This window comes from Lampris incognitus, chromosome 6 (assembly GCF_029633865.1).
Source record: "Lampris incognitus isolate fLamInc1 chromosome 6, fLamInc1.hap2, whole genome shotgun sequence".
NCBI lineage: Eukaryota > Metazoa > Chordata > Actinopteri > Lampriformes > Lampridae > Lampris > Lampris incognitus.
Window position 1 is genome coordinate 33,108,173 of NC_079216.1, and position 15,304 is coordinate 33,123,476.

The 15,304-nt window shown below is 38.0% G+C and overlaps 1 protein-coding gene across 1 annotated transcript in view; it reads right to left on the bottom strand.

Moving 5' to 3' along the window:
- tmtc3 (transmembrane O-mannosyltransferase targeting cadherins 3) overlaps positions 1-15,304 on the bottom strand; it is a 126,487-nt gene that overhangs the window by 12,300 nt on the left and 98,883 nt on the right. Inside the window, exons 8-12 of the mRNA XM_056281440.1 lie at positions 14,350-14,498; positions 13,745-13,865; positions 13,413-13,524; positions 6,805-6,908; positions 1,605-1,774 (exon numbers count right to left, since the gene is read on the bottom strand). Coding sequence (XP_056137415.1) covers positions 1,605-1,774; positions 6,805-6,908; positions 13,413-13,524; positions 13,745-13,865; positions 14,350-14,498 — 656 coding nt within the window. The remainder of the gene's footprint in view (positions 1-1,604; positions 1,775-6,804; positions 6,909-13,412; positions 13,525-13,744; positions 13,866-14,349; positions 14,499-15,304) is intronic.

Genomic DNA, 15,304 nt, shown 5'->3' on the forward strand with positions numbered 1-15,304 from the left:
CGAGCTACATACTGTTCTTCAGTACATTTATGATATTACTCTCTATTACTCATAAATCAAACAATCTAAATCTCATTTCTACACTTAGTTTAATTTCTGTTCTCATTTGTTACCCATTGTTATCTATAAATATTCTGAATGGATATGACTACCTTTACGCTTTACCAGGTCAGTGTTTATATTTTTTTTCTGCACTGTACTAACTGGTTTGTTATTGTACTATTTATGTATGCTTGCTGCTGCATGTTTAAGATCACCTGCAGGGATTAATAAAGTTCAAGTAAAGTTAAATGTTCATGTTCAACAACCCATTACTAAGATGCAAGTATATTGTAAAACATGGCAAAGGAGCAGCCAGTGTTAGTGTAAATACAGTGGCTTCAGAAAGTATTCAGACCCCTTTACTTACTTTTTGCACACTTTGTTGTGTTGTAGATTTAATTTTGAATGAATAAAATTGCATTTTTTACTCATCAATCTACACTAAATAACCCCTAATAACAAAATAAAAACATGTTTTTAGAAATTGATCATGCTCTTTTTCAGTGTGAAGAAGAGCATGTAGTTCGAAACGTCACTTTTTGGATGCCCAAATAAATTGCATATTTGGGAGCTACAGTGTGCGGCTCTTCATTTATCTTCATTCAGGAGTTGATATTTCTAGGTTTTTCTTGTGTCTGATCTAGGTGCAATGAAGTCCATTACAACTGAAAATGAACCCCCACAAAACAAAACAAAGCTTTGAAATGACATATGACTACATAACATGTAGTGAGTGATTTGTGCGATAATACTGAATATTAGTTTGACACACTTTTCCAAACTTCTGTGCAATATCCAAAATTTAAAACCCTTTTCAATCTTTTTCAGGTATTGTGTTTCTAGTGTGTGGCTGTGAGAAAACATATAATCGATAAATAATACAGTGAGTCAAGTAAATTCTTTATGATACAGTACAAGCCTGTTTTATGCCATAAGCAATCATCAGCTGTCAAAACAGGCTTGTACCGTCTCATAGAGAATTTTCTTGACTCACTGGATTATTTTGCTCCTTATTTGTTGAGCACTTTCCCTACCATTGAGTGTTTCTTTTAACAAAGTTAATCGATAAACATAAATATATAGTCTTCATCAGCGAATCCTATGAACCATTGCTTTGGCCATTTTAATTTAGCTATAACCTTGTACATTGCTTACACTATCAAATTGGGTCAAGTATAGTAAATAAGTCTTTTTCATTATACCGAAATATCTTGCCCAGGCATTAGGTAAGAAATACTCTTCAAGATCTGTGAACTGTTTAATGAGCAGATTTGTTCCAAAACAAGATGTTTTGGAACATTATTTGCGTCATTTGTCAATAGTAAGTATGCACTTAAGCTAGTTCCCCTGCTGGCAAGAAAAACTTACAATACACTTTTATTACCAAAAACATGAGTCAGGATTTCAGGGACAGGATTTGTTTAGTTTAAACAGCTCAAGGTTGCAAGTCTAGAAAACCACTTAAAAAAAAATGACAAAATATGAGCCACCTATATAAGCAAATAGGAACAAAAGTATTCAACACATAGGGAAGCTGTAGAGTGTAAGGTTCATGTTCTTGCCTGCTGATGTAGGCCTGCTTGAAATCTGGTCTCATGCTGATTGCTTGCCGGTAGAGCTGGTCAGCCTCCTCCAGCCGGGAGTCATTGGAACGGATCAGATTAGCCAGGTTTATGTACACGTTCAGGTGGTTAGGGGCCACACGTGTGGCATACTTCTTGCCAGGTATTATCTGATAGATGATAGAGTAGGCATTACTCCTAACATGTTTAGACAGTCGGTGTCACAGTAAAATGCATTAAATCAAAATTAAAAAGCCTTTTAAGTACATAATACGATAAATAATAAACATTTTCTTCTCTCTGAATTTAATATATGAAGGGTAGACTGTAAAATCTTCAACTCAGTGTAGCCGACAATCCTCTCGATAGTTCTTTGCCACCCCTTATGATAAAATTGCAGTATCATTTGGAATCATATACAAGATCAAGATAAGTTCATCCTTAATTTACCCCCTTTATAATATTGCCAATTTTTATTGTTTAGAACCAACTATGGTCTCATTTCATTTGTTTTCATGCATTAAAAAATAACAGAAAAAAAACTATTGCCTCAAATGAAATTAAAATACATATAGACTGGAATACTATCTTGGAAGGTTCCAATTTAGTTCAAACTAGGGCCAAAATAATAATATTTATACTTCTATTTCTAAAATATAATTATATCCATTACTACTGTTAAAAATTAAATTATTTTGAAGATCAGCAGGTTCTTATGTTCAGGGCCAAGGTCTTAAGTGAAAATTATATTTATATCAGTATAATCAGAAATGGCTATAGAAAGCTACTTAATTACTGCTGGAGGACAGGAAGTTCTACATGGTTTTAATTTGACATCCCTACTTCTCTCTTTGAGTGATGTTGACTAATAAAATTCCAGATACTGGTATTTCCAAAGGTTGTAACACAAAAATCAGTCATTATTGCATCCAATTTCTGAATAAATTACAAGCAAATATTAAATATTGAACCTCCACTTAGTCCCAAAAAAACCCCAAAACCATGAGGATTAATGTGTGTTTCCATTAGATCTGTTCAAGCAAATAAAACCTTGGACACCTTGAGAGAGATTGACAGTCTGTCAAGAACAGAATCATATCGAACAAATTTTTACTGATGATCAGATTTATTGCTTTCCAAAGATGAAGGCAAAATATACTAAAGTGTTTGATAAATCAGTATCAGGCACCTGATATATCTTGGGAAATAGCTGCATTATGCAGCAACAAGACAAAGTAAAGTTTTTATTTCCTTCTCTGTCCACTGGTATCTGTTACCACCCGTTATTGCTCACGTCAAATTAAGAAACAGTTGATCATGAGAATCAGTTCTATCCACATTTCATTTTTTATTTCGCAAATATGTTTCCATTAGAATTTATCACCTTTATTTTCATATAATGAAAAGGTCATCTCCCTCAAGCAAGCACAAAAACTTTGATGCAAATTTTGGGGATATTATTTGCTATTTTCCATTTCCACCAGAACTTTTTTATTTGAAACAAAATTTGCATAAAAACAATTGGGTGAAAATGCAGTTATAGACAAAATAGGCCTCATTCATCAATTGTTTGTATGTACAAATTTGTTCTTATTCACCCATGGGATTTTTTAGCCCTGAAGTTTGTCTCAGAGGCCAGTGTAGAACCTGGGTAACCCATGAATGTAGACACCAACTGGCTAATAATAATGTCTTTTTACAAGCTTGGGTGATTGCTTGTTGTAAGAGGTAGACAAGAGATGTTAGGGGGAAGGAATTACAAATAACCATCAGGCTTTGCTGCTGACTGCCAGAAAATCTTTAGAGCTAAAAACATTCCATGAGTGTGTAAGAACACATTTGTACGTATGAATGACTGATGAATGAGGCCCATTGTTTGTTACTTCCAGATATGAAAGCTTGTACGGCGTTTGTTTTAAGACCATAACATTTGACCAAACTCAACATCAGCGATCTTCATATTATATTAAGTATATGAATGACATTGAAATTATGACTTTTGACATGCTAGTACATTTTATACACTTCCACCTACTCTAAAAGTTGACAGTTATGATGTTTATTCTGTCAAGGGGATAAATAAAATAGTGTCTCATTGATGACAATTTCAAAACTTTGCCATTCAATAATGTATAAAAACAATTCCAAACCTGATAGTGAACTGACTGCTTGAATGATTTCAAGGCCCGGTTCAGACCTTGCAACATTAAAATGCATCATGGGTGAGCTGATCACAAGTGGACAGCGCTAAATACAGGTGTGAACACACCTGAGATGCATTAGAGGACGCATAGAGATCTCATCACAAAGACCGCATTTGAAGGTGGTCAGGAATGTATTTGTAGTGTATCCCCAGATGCACTGAAGGACCAGGCAGTCAACTATGTTAACATACATACTCATTCATGGCCTAATTCTGCCAATGGACAGAGATTCAGACAAAACAAATGCCAATGTGGCAGAAATTGTCAGCATTTCCAGTGAATGAAGAATATACAGAATGATCTCAACACTCCTAATATGCATATTTGTCCTATCTCGGGTAGTTGTTGATCTTATGTAGGCTTTTTTCATTAATTTAATAATTTCATTTTATCCATCCATCCATTATCCAAACCGCTTATCCTGCTCTCAGGGTCACGGGGATGCTGGAGCCTATCCTAGCAGTCATTGGGCGGCAGGTGGGGGAACACCCTGGACAGGCCACCAGGCCATCACACAGGGCCGACACACACACACACACACACACATTCATACCTAGGGACAATTAAGTATGGCCGATTCACCTGATCTACATGTCTTTGGACTGTGGGAGGGAACCGGAGCACCTGGAGGAAACCCACGCAGAGACGGGGAGAACACGCAAACTCCACACAGAGGATGCCCCGGGACGGACCCCCAAGGTTGGACTACTCCGGGGCTCAAACCCAGAACCTTCTTGCTGTGAGGCAACCGTGCTAACCACTGCGCCACCTTAAAATATGTTTCTTGGCAAAATGACACACCCACAGACAGCTGAGTAGCAGTGGAGTGGCACCATCAATTTACCGCTTCAGTGTGACTTCACCGTGAAACAGTTTTGAGTTTTGTCTACCACTGGTCTTTTGATCATGAGCGCGGTATCTGGGGATATATGTTGTTATTGTTTATATTGAGTGGGGAAGCAAAGTCCGATCACAAGTGATTAGCTGAGATACATGTGGAAATGCATTGTGAATCTAGTTGTGAACAACATTATGTCTCGCTGTCCACTTGTAATTGGATCACCCAAGACACATTTAACACCAGGTCTACAGGACCTAAGTTGTTGGGGTTTGTTGTGGCTGGCACTTCTAGTTCTTTTTGTATTACATTTATGATATTGTCCTCATTTCTACACTTAGTCTAATTTCTGTTCTTGTTTATTACCAATTGTTATCTGTAAATATTCTGAATGGATACGATTGCCTTTACGTTTTACCAGGTCAGTGTTTAGATTTTTTTTCTGCACGGTACTCACTATTTTATCATTTTACTGTTTATGTATGCTTGCTATTTCACGTTCAAGATTAACTGTAGGGATGAGTAAAGTTCAAGTAAAGTTAAATGCTCCTGTTCATGTTCAACAACCCATTACTAAAAGATGCAAGTGTATTGTAAAACTAGGCGAAGGAGCAGCCAGTGTTAGTATAAATACAGTGGCTTTAGAAAGTATTCAGACCCCTTCACTTTTTTGCACACTTTATTGTGCTGTAGATTTAATTTTCAAGGAATAAAATTGCCAATTTTGCTCATCAATCTACATTCAATACCCCATAATGGCAAAGTAAAAAATTAAAAATGTTTTTGGAAATTTTTGCAAATCTATTAAAAATCAAGAACCGAAATCTCTCACAAGAGATGACAATAACACGGTGACCATAATCATAATGGTCAAGCTCCTGTGTTTGCTGAAAAGGAAAAGAACTTTCCGTGGGGTTTGAATAAGAACAGTTTTGTTTGCGTTCTCTTGACAAAATTTCATCTGGCCTATATACTGTCCCAGCCTTCGGAGCACAATGTGATGACTGTACAAGGACAGGCAAGACTCAAAACCAGCTGTTTCAAGCTTGTAATCTAATTGGCATTTCCATTTCTGCTTCATAGAAAGTAGGCAGCATGTGACCTTTTAATTTAGGTCAACATGGGTCATCCTTTGCTCTGGAGAGCTTTTCTAAACCTAGTTACACTGACAGGAATTCAACACCCAATTGATGCCATTCATTCAGTATAGGAAATCATACAAATTAGAAGCTCTCAACAGACTTCTAAAGTCTCCTACACTGTGATAACAGAGAAACAATGCAGAAGCACTGCGATGATTTGATTCCAAAACGGTGCTTGAAGATATTCAGGTCTCATGCTTAAATGTAATGTTAAACAACTATCAGACAGCTGTGTGCTTTACATTTTCCCAGGGATGTCCAGATTTGTTCCTGATTTAGAATTGATATGCAATATGTGACAGTCGAAAAAAAACAACTTTAGGAGAGTTGGAATAAGTCGAGCAATTCTGGTGGTTTCCTAAAGAAAATAACTTTTATATGGAAAGAACACACTATCGAAAACCCTATCCTTACAAAAAACAACTTGCCTGCCAGGAGGGTTTTTGAATAACTGGTTTCAGTAATATGGATGTGGCAGCAAATGTAAAGATAAGCCCCTTGCCAGCCCATAAGACTTTAAACTAACAGCTTTCCCACATATCTTATCATTAGCTTATCGTGTCTTATCAGACTAACTTACATACCTGATTCAAATCAACCAACTCTGTAAGTTCTGAATTTGATTGCGACCAATGTGACGGCACCTACTTAAAGCGTGAGTGTGTATTATGGCTGACAAAAGCATACAATGCTGTCTTGTGTAAGAAAGTACTCCCTAAAACTGTTATCTTATTTGCTTAAAATGGTTTCGCAGCATCGGCTCATGTGTTCACAGAGCGAAGACAATCAGACGGTTTGTGTTTGTAGCTGGTGACAGGAGAGGATTGCATTGAGATCTTATTGTAGCAATCCTGAATGAGTATATTCGTTACTGTTTCAATGAGTGTCAAAAGACTTTTAAAAGGAAGACGATGTGTTAGGTGAAAAAACTAGTATCCTCATGAACTGTTCTTAAGCAGAACAAAGTTTGCTTTAAAAAAAAAAATTCTCATGCTGTATGCAACTATATCAGGTACCTGTGGCATGAGGGATTTGGCAACCAAGTAAGCATCTTCAGCCTCTTTTGACCTGTTCAGGTTCTTATAGGTTCTTCCCACGTTCATATGGGCACCAATATCATCTGCAAAAACATCATACGGTGCATAAACATCATTAGGAACACTGTGACAAAACAACTCTATGCGACAGATCAACTGCAGGACAGTTTGAAGGACCAAAACTGAACAATTACATTTATCAGCTGTGAGGTTACACAAGCATTATAAAAATATAGATTGGAAAAAATTATACATATATATTATTCACTCATTTTACTATGGCATGAGTTTATCAGATCTGGTAAAACCCAAGTCACAACCAGTTTGATGGAAAGACCTGTGTGCAAATGCAGTGTGTAAATTTATTTTAAGTCAAATACACTTGTATCGGTTAGGTCTCACAACTGTTTAGTAGGTTTTCTAACAAAAACTGCATGAAAACAAGCAAATTTCCAAGCAAATCTGAGAAAAGGTTCTTGAAGAGCACCAATCGGGAAGTGCGTGAAATCATTGCCAACATACTGACTATCCCTCAAAACACAGTACTGTCAATTAAAAAGACAAGGAAATGAAATGGAAAGGAAAAGACATTACATAAATAGTCCAACTTCAAAACCTAAGTGTCTGCATGAGAGGGAACCTGTCATGGAGTCCACAAAGGGGCTTATGACAACTTTGATGCTTTACAGGAGTGTTGCAAAGGAGAGTTGTTGCTGAAAAACTCAGATGAAATCTCAGTGTCTGCCAGAAAATGTGTCAGACAAATGTAAAGGTTGTATGTTCAGGCCTGATCTTCGTGTTTTGGCCTTTAGCTAAGCAATATGTTACAAACCCCAATTCCAATGAAGTAGGGACGTTCTGTAAAATGTGATTAAAAACAGAATACAATGATTTGCAAATCCTTTTCGACCTATATTCAATTGAATACACTACAAAGACAAGATATTTAATGTTCAAACTGATAAACTTTATTGTTTTTTGCAAATATTCACTCATTTTGAATTTGATGCCTGCAACACGTTCCAAAGAAGCTGGGACAGGGGCAACATAAGACTGGGAAAGTTGAGGAATGCCCAAAAAACACCTGTTTGGAACATTCCACAGGTGAACAGGTCAATTAGAAACAGGTGAGTGTCATTGGGTATAAAAGGAGCATCCCCGAAAGGCTCAGTCGTTCACAAGCAAGGATGGGGCGAGGTTTACCACTTTGTGAACAACTGCATGAGCAAATAGTCCAACAGTTTAAGAACAACGTTCCTCAACGTACATTTGCAAGGAATTTAGGGATTTCATCATCTACAGTCCATAATATCATCAAAAGATTCAGAGAATCCGGAGAAATCTCTGCACGTAAGCGGCAAGGCCGAAAACCAACATTTAACGCCTGTGACCTTCGATCCCTCGGGCGGCACTGCATTAAAAACCGACATCATTCTGTAAAGGATATTACCATGTGGGCTCAGGAACACTTGGGAAAACCATTGTCAGTTAACACAGTTCGTCGCCACATCTACAAGTGCAAGTTAAAACTCTACCATGCAAAGCAAAAGCCATATATCAATAACACCCAGAAACGCTGCCGGCTTCTCTGGGCCCGAGCTCATCTGAGATGGACTGACGCAAAGTGGAAAAGTGTGCTGTGGTCTGACGAGTCCACATTTCAAATTGTTTTTGGAAATCATGGACGTCGTGTCCTCCGGACTAAAGAGGGAAAGGACCATACAGATTGTTATCAGTGCAACGTTCAAAAGCCAGCATCTGTGATGGTATGGGGGTGTGTTAGTGCCCATGGCATCATGGGTAACTTGCACATCTGTGAAGGCACCATTAATGCTGAAAGGTACATACAGGTTTTGAGCAACATATGCTGCCATCCAAGCGACGTCTTTTTCAGGGACGTCCCTGCTTATTTCAGCAAGACAATGCCAAGCCACATTCTGCACGTGTTACAACAGCGTGGCTTCGTAGTAAAAGAGTGCGCGTTCTAGACTGGCCTGCCTGCAGTCCAGATCTGTCTCCCATTGAAAATGTGTGGCGCATTATGAAGCGCAGAATACAACAACAGAGACCCTGGACTGTTGAGCAACTGAAGTCGTACATCAAGAAGAATGGGAAAGAATTCCACCTACAAAGCTTCAACAATTAGTGTCCTCAGTTCCCAAACGCTTATTGAGTGTTGTTAAAAGGAAAGGTGATGTAACACAGGGGTGAACATGCCCCTGTCCCAGCTTTTTTGGAACGTGTTGCAGGCATCAAATTCAAAATGAGTGAATATTTGCAAAAAAACAATAGTTTATCAGTTTGCACATTAAATATATTGTCTTTGTAGTGTATTCAATTGAATATAGGTCGATAAGGATTTGCAAATCATTGTATTCTGTTTTTATCTATGTTTTACACAACATCCCAACTTCATTGGAATTGGGGTTTGTAGAATAAAGGCAGCATCATGCTGTGGGGATGCTACAGCAGGGTCTGTGACACTTGTAAAAATAGAGGGTAAAATAAATGCTGTTAAGCATAGGAATAGGTTGAAAAACTGCTGTAGTCAGAGAATTGCAGCTTGGACAATATTCAACTTACAGTAGAACAATGACAAAACACAAAGCCACTCAGGAGTGACTTAAAAAGAAAACATGTACTGGAGTGACCAAGCCAGACCCTGGACATCAATTCAATCAAGAATTTGTGGCAGGATTTAAATTTTTGCTGTTTGCTCCAAGTTGAAATCCAACTTGATAGGGCTTGAGCAATTTGCAAAGTAGAATAAACAATATTGCAGCGTCCACATGTGCTACGTTGAAGCTTATAATAGACTCAGGACTGTAATTGCTGCCAAAGATGTCTCCACTAAATATTGACTCAAGGCTTACTAATATTTATTGAATCAAGTATTTTCTGTTTAATATTTGAAATTAATTTAGATTTATTTCTGTCCTTCGGATGAGACGTTAAAATGAGGTCGTGACTCACTGTGGTCATTAAAGATCCCATGGCCCTTATCGCAAAGAGTAGGGGGTTACCTGGTAGGGTTGCCAACTGTCCCGTATTAGGCGGGACGCCCCGTATTTAGATCAAAAGTTGTTCATCCCATACGGGATGACATTTGTCCCGTATCTGAATGATTTAAAAAATATTTTATATATATATACACGTATACTGCCTTTAAATCTGGCCTATGTGTGCTGTGTGGGAATACCGATGGGTGGCGCTCAGTTGGAAAGAAGCATAATTTTAAACTAACTGGCTCGTATGTGTAACTTACTCGTCTCTTCCTCTCGATCCTGTTGGGAAAAATGAGCGCAAGTGTAGATGGCGATTCAGGCCCACCGTAAAATAAAAGATTGTGTACACAAAATAAGCAGTGGGAAGAGAAGTATAATTGGGTTAAGTCAGTGGTGATTTGGCTAGAGTTTTCTGCAACCTGTGTCGTTGGGAATTTTTGATCAGCCACCGAGGAGAAAACGACGTGAAACAACATGCCACCACACACAAGAGGACTACATAAGCTAAAGGTGCATCTAGCATTAGCAAGTTCTTCGCCACGACTACTACTGAAAATGACAAAGTTGCTGCCTGCGAGATTTCATCTGTATATCATACAGTTAAACACGGACTGAGCTACAACAGCATGGACTGTAACAAGCTTAACAGCAAAAAGTACACAATTATTATTATTATGACATGTATGGATATATTTTTAACAGACATATGTTTACTCTATATCTTTAGCCTACTATACTATCTTCTGTGTTGAAATATAAAATCACATTGGGCTACATTGTTTGTATGAAAAATGCTATACAAATAAAAGTTTATTATTATTATTATATAAGGCTCTGGGCTACCTATACAAAGCATCATGTAGGCTGTTACTCTGGCATTTTTTTCTTGATTACCCCTGCCCTCCCGTCCCTCCTGTCCCGTTTTACTGGTATAGAATGTTGGTAACCCTATTCCCTGGTGTCCTTGCAAAATTCCCAATCTGGCTCTCTCTATCTGGACACCTAATCATCCCCCTGTGTAACTGGCTCAATGACTCCTCCTTCTCCACCTCAAGCTGATGTGTGGTGGGCGTTCTGGTGCAAAATGGCTGCTGTACATCACCCAGGTGGTGCTACACATTGGTGATGGTTGAAGTGAGTTACCCCCTTCAATGTGAAGTGCTTTGGGTGTCCAGATAATGTGCTATATAAATGTAATTGTTGTTGTTGTTATTATTATTAATTTGGTGTAGTTTGGTGGTATTACTGAGTATTTTGCTGTTGATTATTGTCAAAAATATTCAAATTAAATCTACAGTAAATAATCGTTATATAACGAAACAAAGATGGTGGGGTGGGGTTGCAGGGGGTTGAATACTTGTCAAAGTTGCTGTCGGTCAATAAAATCTACATTACTTTTCATGATCCTCACAACGGCTTCTTCTGGTAACCAGAGTGAATGGCAAACAGCTAAAAGTGTTAATTCTGATAAACAAAACTTGCAATTAGAAAACCAGGATATTCTCATTGGGTGGTGGTGAGATGAGAAAAATGTCTGTGTTTCAGCAGACAACAAACTTTCTGCATCCTCAGGGGCCATTCCAAAACATAAGCAGCACACTGAAAAAAGCATGGAAAAAGCAGGAGAAATGGTTGCAGAGAAAAGTAAATTTGACAGAGGGAAGAGTTTGATTTGGTTACCTATTTTTACAGATTAACTGAAAAATGGACATCAAAGGAAACACGCCTTTATTTTACCAAACATTAATATGTGAAATGCAAAATGATAAAAAAAATGTTTATGAAAAATAAATTTAAATACCTCGTGAGTACAAGATTTTATAAGCAAGGAGAATCCATAGAGAATAATATCATATAGGTTAGGAACTTCGGTTAGTATCGGACAATTTTCAAATATACTTCGGTCTAATTATTATCTGGTGAAGATTAATCATACATCACAAAATAGGGTTATTGTACACAGACAAAATTCATCTTTGTTGTTGGTGACTGACATTTTGATGATATGTGATCAGCATTGCTGCTGCATCTGAAAAGGTGAAATACTTGTTCGTCTTGCACTTGTGCTCAAAAAAACCCGAGCTGCGTCACAACACTGAGAACACCGCAAGCACAAACAAGTGCATCATGTCATAAAAAAAACAACAACAATAGAGCTCTAAGCTTTTTTTCATTTTGCAAAGCATTTTGGTTTGCAAGAAAAAACAAAACAGACGTGATTGGGAGAGGCCCAGTTTGTTTTTTCTACTCCTCAGATATCCATATCAAGACTCAAATAATGTGATCCATCAAGTGAACCCAATCACCACAGCACACTGTATGACTTTTGGAATCATACATAATGCGACATCTTGCCATTCACTTAATGCGTGAAGTGAAATTTCCAGCCTGGGGGAGAAAAGTGAATAAATGATTTATAAACTTTTGTTTTTTCAGAAATATTGATCAATGTTTCTGCGTTTGCAAATCAAGCTTTGTGAAGCACTGCATTTCAACTCAAATCATTTGAAAGAATCCTCCCTATGTTTCTCTGATACCCATGAATTCTTTCCGTTAATATCACAATTTACATAAAATTACAATTCTTAGACCCATGCCTTAACTGTCCACAAACTAAAAATTCTTAGCCCCATTCCCCTGTGGCTAAACTGTTTTGTTTTTTTAATTTTCCCCCTTCTTCTCCCCAATTATACTTGGCCAATTACCCCACTCTCCCGAGCCATCCCGGTCACTGCTCCGACTCATCTGCTGATCTGGGGAGGGCTGCAGACTACCACATGCCTCCTCCAATACATGTGGAGTCACCAGCCGCTTCTTTTCACCTGACAGTGAGGAGTTTCGCCAGCGGGATGTAGCGCATGGGAGGATCATGCTATTCCCCCCAGTCCCCCCCGAACAGGCACCCCAACCGACCAGAGGCACATACCCATATCCGGCTTCCCACCCGCAGACACGGCCAATTGTGTCTGTAGGGACACCCGACTGAGCTGGAGGTAACAAGGGGATTTGAACCAGTGATCCCCGTGTTGGTAGGCAACGGACTAAATTGCTACGCTACCCAGACGCCCCGTCTAAACTGTTTTGAGGCCTAATCTTTTTAATCTTTCTCCCTCCAGTTTTCTCTAAACCTCTCCCAAAGTCTGCTATCAGTGCTGACTTAAGAAGGTGAAACTTATATGGGATTCTGCTCTTCATCTGGTCAAAGATAGAATGTATTGTTTAAATAATTTATACACTCAGTAAATCTTAAAACAAAGATCAATTTTTCACATGATTCCCTGGGAGTTATGATAGTTGTCAAAGCAGCCAGAAACAATAATATTTAAGACAGTAACAGAACCATTTTATCGTGCTGATACTTTTCTCATTTATGCACTGTTTTTCATCAGCCTGAAAGCAAACACTCAGAGCTTGCAGGGGTTCTTTTACAACTGGAAAGGCACATGTCAATGAGCCAGTTTGCACAATGCAAAATAAATAATCAATCCCTCGCAGAACTGACTTTACATTTGATTTACCATGTGATATCATCACATCATCCATTATACTGTAGGAGTTCAGGAGATGATATGCCTTTCTTACCTGGCTGGACTCGGGTAGCCTGAAGGAAATACTGCAAGGCTTTTTCATAATTATTTTGGTTCTCTAGTGCATGCCCAACGTTATTCCACAGCTTGGCATTATTCTTGTTGACCTGAAATGGTGGACAATTGACAAAAAACGAACAGTCTTGTTTTGTTTTGCAATGGATGATATGGAAAAAAAAGACTGATTCCTGTCATTTGGAAGACAATAAGCATCCATTAACCTTTAAAAGATTATTACATTTCTTTAATGACAGGGGAAAGGTTCCAAGGTATGAGGGACATAATTCCAAAATAAGCTGGCATTGTGGACCAAATTGGGATTCCTACCTTTAGGGCAGAAGTAAATAGTGTGTACTCAGACTCCCAATCCCAATTTCTGTTGAAGGTTTTCACTGCATGTGTGGTAAGTAGCACTCCAATAATTATCCAGGAAATCTTTTTTAAATGTCTAAAGAGAAAAAAAGAACTTACATTTTTTTCTTACCATCTGAATTACTTTGGTTCTGTAAGGTATAAAAATTCTCAAATCACTCAGATATATAATAGTTCACAGTAAAGGTGATTTTCTGTGTCGGACCAGCATGCTTTGTACTCTAAGTGACAAAGCAATGTTAATCTTTTGTGTTATGTACATATGTATTATTGAATATGCATGAAGACATCATTTATCAAAGGACAAATTAAAATTGCAGACGCTCACAAGAACCAGAGAAAACTAAACTTGTCAAAAACATATCACACATAGATGTCTTGTTTATCATTCATGATACCCATAAGGTGTGATCAGAGATTCAAAAGAGAAAAAGTAAATTTTTCTTTCTAAAAGACAAGTGAAACATGCTTTTAAGCCCCTTTAATGAAGACACCCAACATAACAGTTAATGTAGTGAAAAAGCGGTTTCAAAGGAGGATAATTTTGGACAAGCACTCACCCTTTACTCGAGACAATTCGGAAACCATGTGCCACGAGCACACAGAAGCCCATACTGGGTACATAAAGCACCCTCTCTGCCACGACAAAACCCACGGGGAAGAAGAGGTTGGATGCAGGAATAAAGGGAAGCACAATCAAAGAAAGAGCCTAGAGGAGAAAGATATAAAAATGACCAAATAAACTTCACATGGGCCATCCTGTAACTAAACAGCCTACAGGTTGGCTCACTAAATCAAACCTAAATCAACCCTATGCTATATATTCTATGTATTATTTATACATTGTATGACCAATGTATGTATCAAAATCCCTGTTTGTCCATAAGAAAATATTAAGCATGGTACATATAACATATCACAGTCCCAGTGGCAATATCACATTAGAAGCTCATGCTTTTCTTCTCAGGCACAGCAGCTTCTGCGCAGTCAATACGATCTTGGCAGGAATTTTTCATTTGAGGGAACAAAATCAGAATTCATTGTTTCTCATTTTAGTTTAAAGCTACTATGAGGAATCTGATTTTTGACTTTGTGCACACTTGTGGACAAAAGCAGAAGTGTTTCACAGAGGAACGACTTCAATTTGCATAGACAATGCCTCTTGTTGCAAAGATGTACATTAATCTTTTGGTAGCCTATGCATTTGTTGCGAAGAGAAGAGAGAGATGTGGTGATAATTTAGAAAAACAGCTGTTTGTAAGACACTTGGCAATGAGGTAATGTAGACTAAATGGCCAAAAGTATGTGGACACCTCTTTTAATGAGTGGATTTGGCTATTTCAGCCATAGCCATTGCTGGTAGATGCATTAAATCAAGCATGCAGCCATGTAATCTCTATAGATAAACATTGTCAGTAGAATAGGTCATAATGAAGCATTCAGTGACTTTCAACGTGGCCCTGTCATAGGATGTCACCTTTCCAACAAGTCAGTTCGTCAAATTTCTGCCCTGCT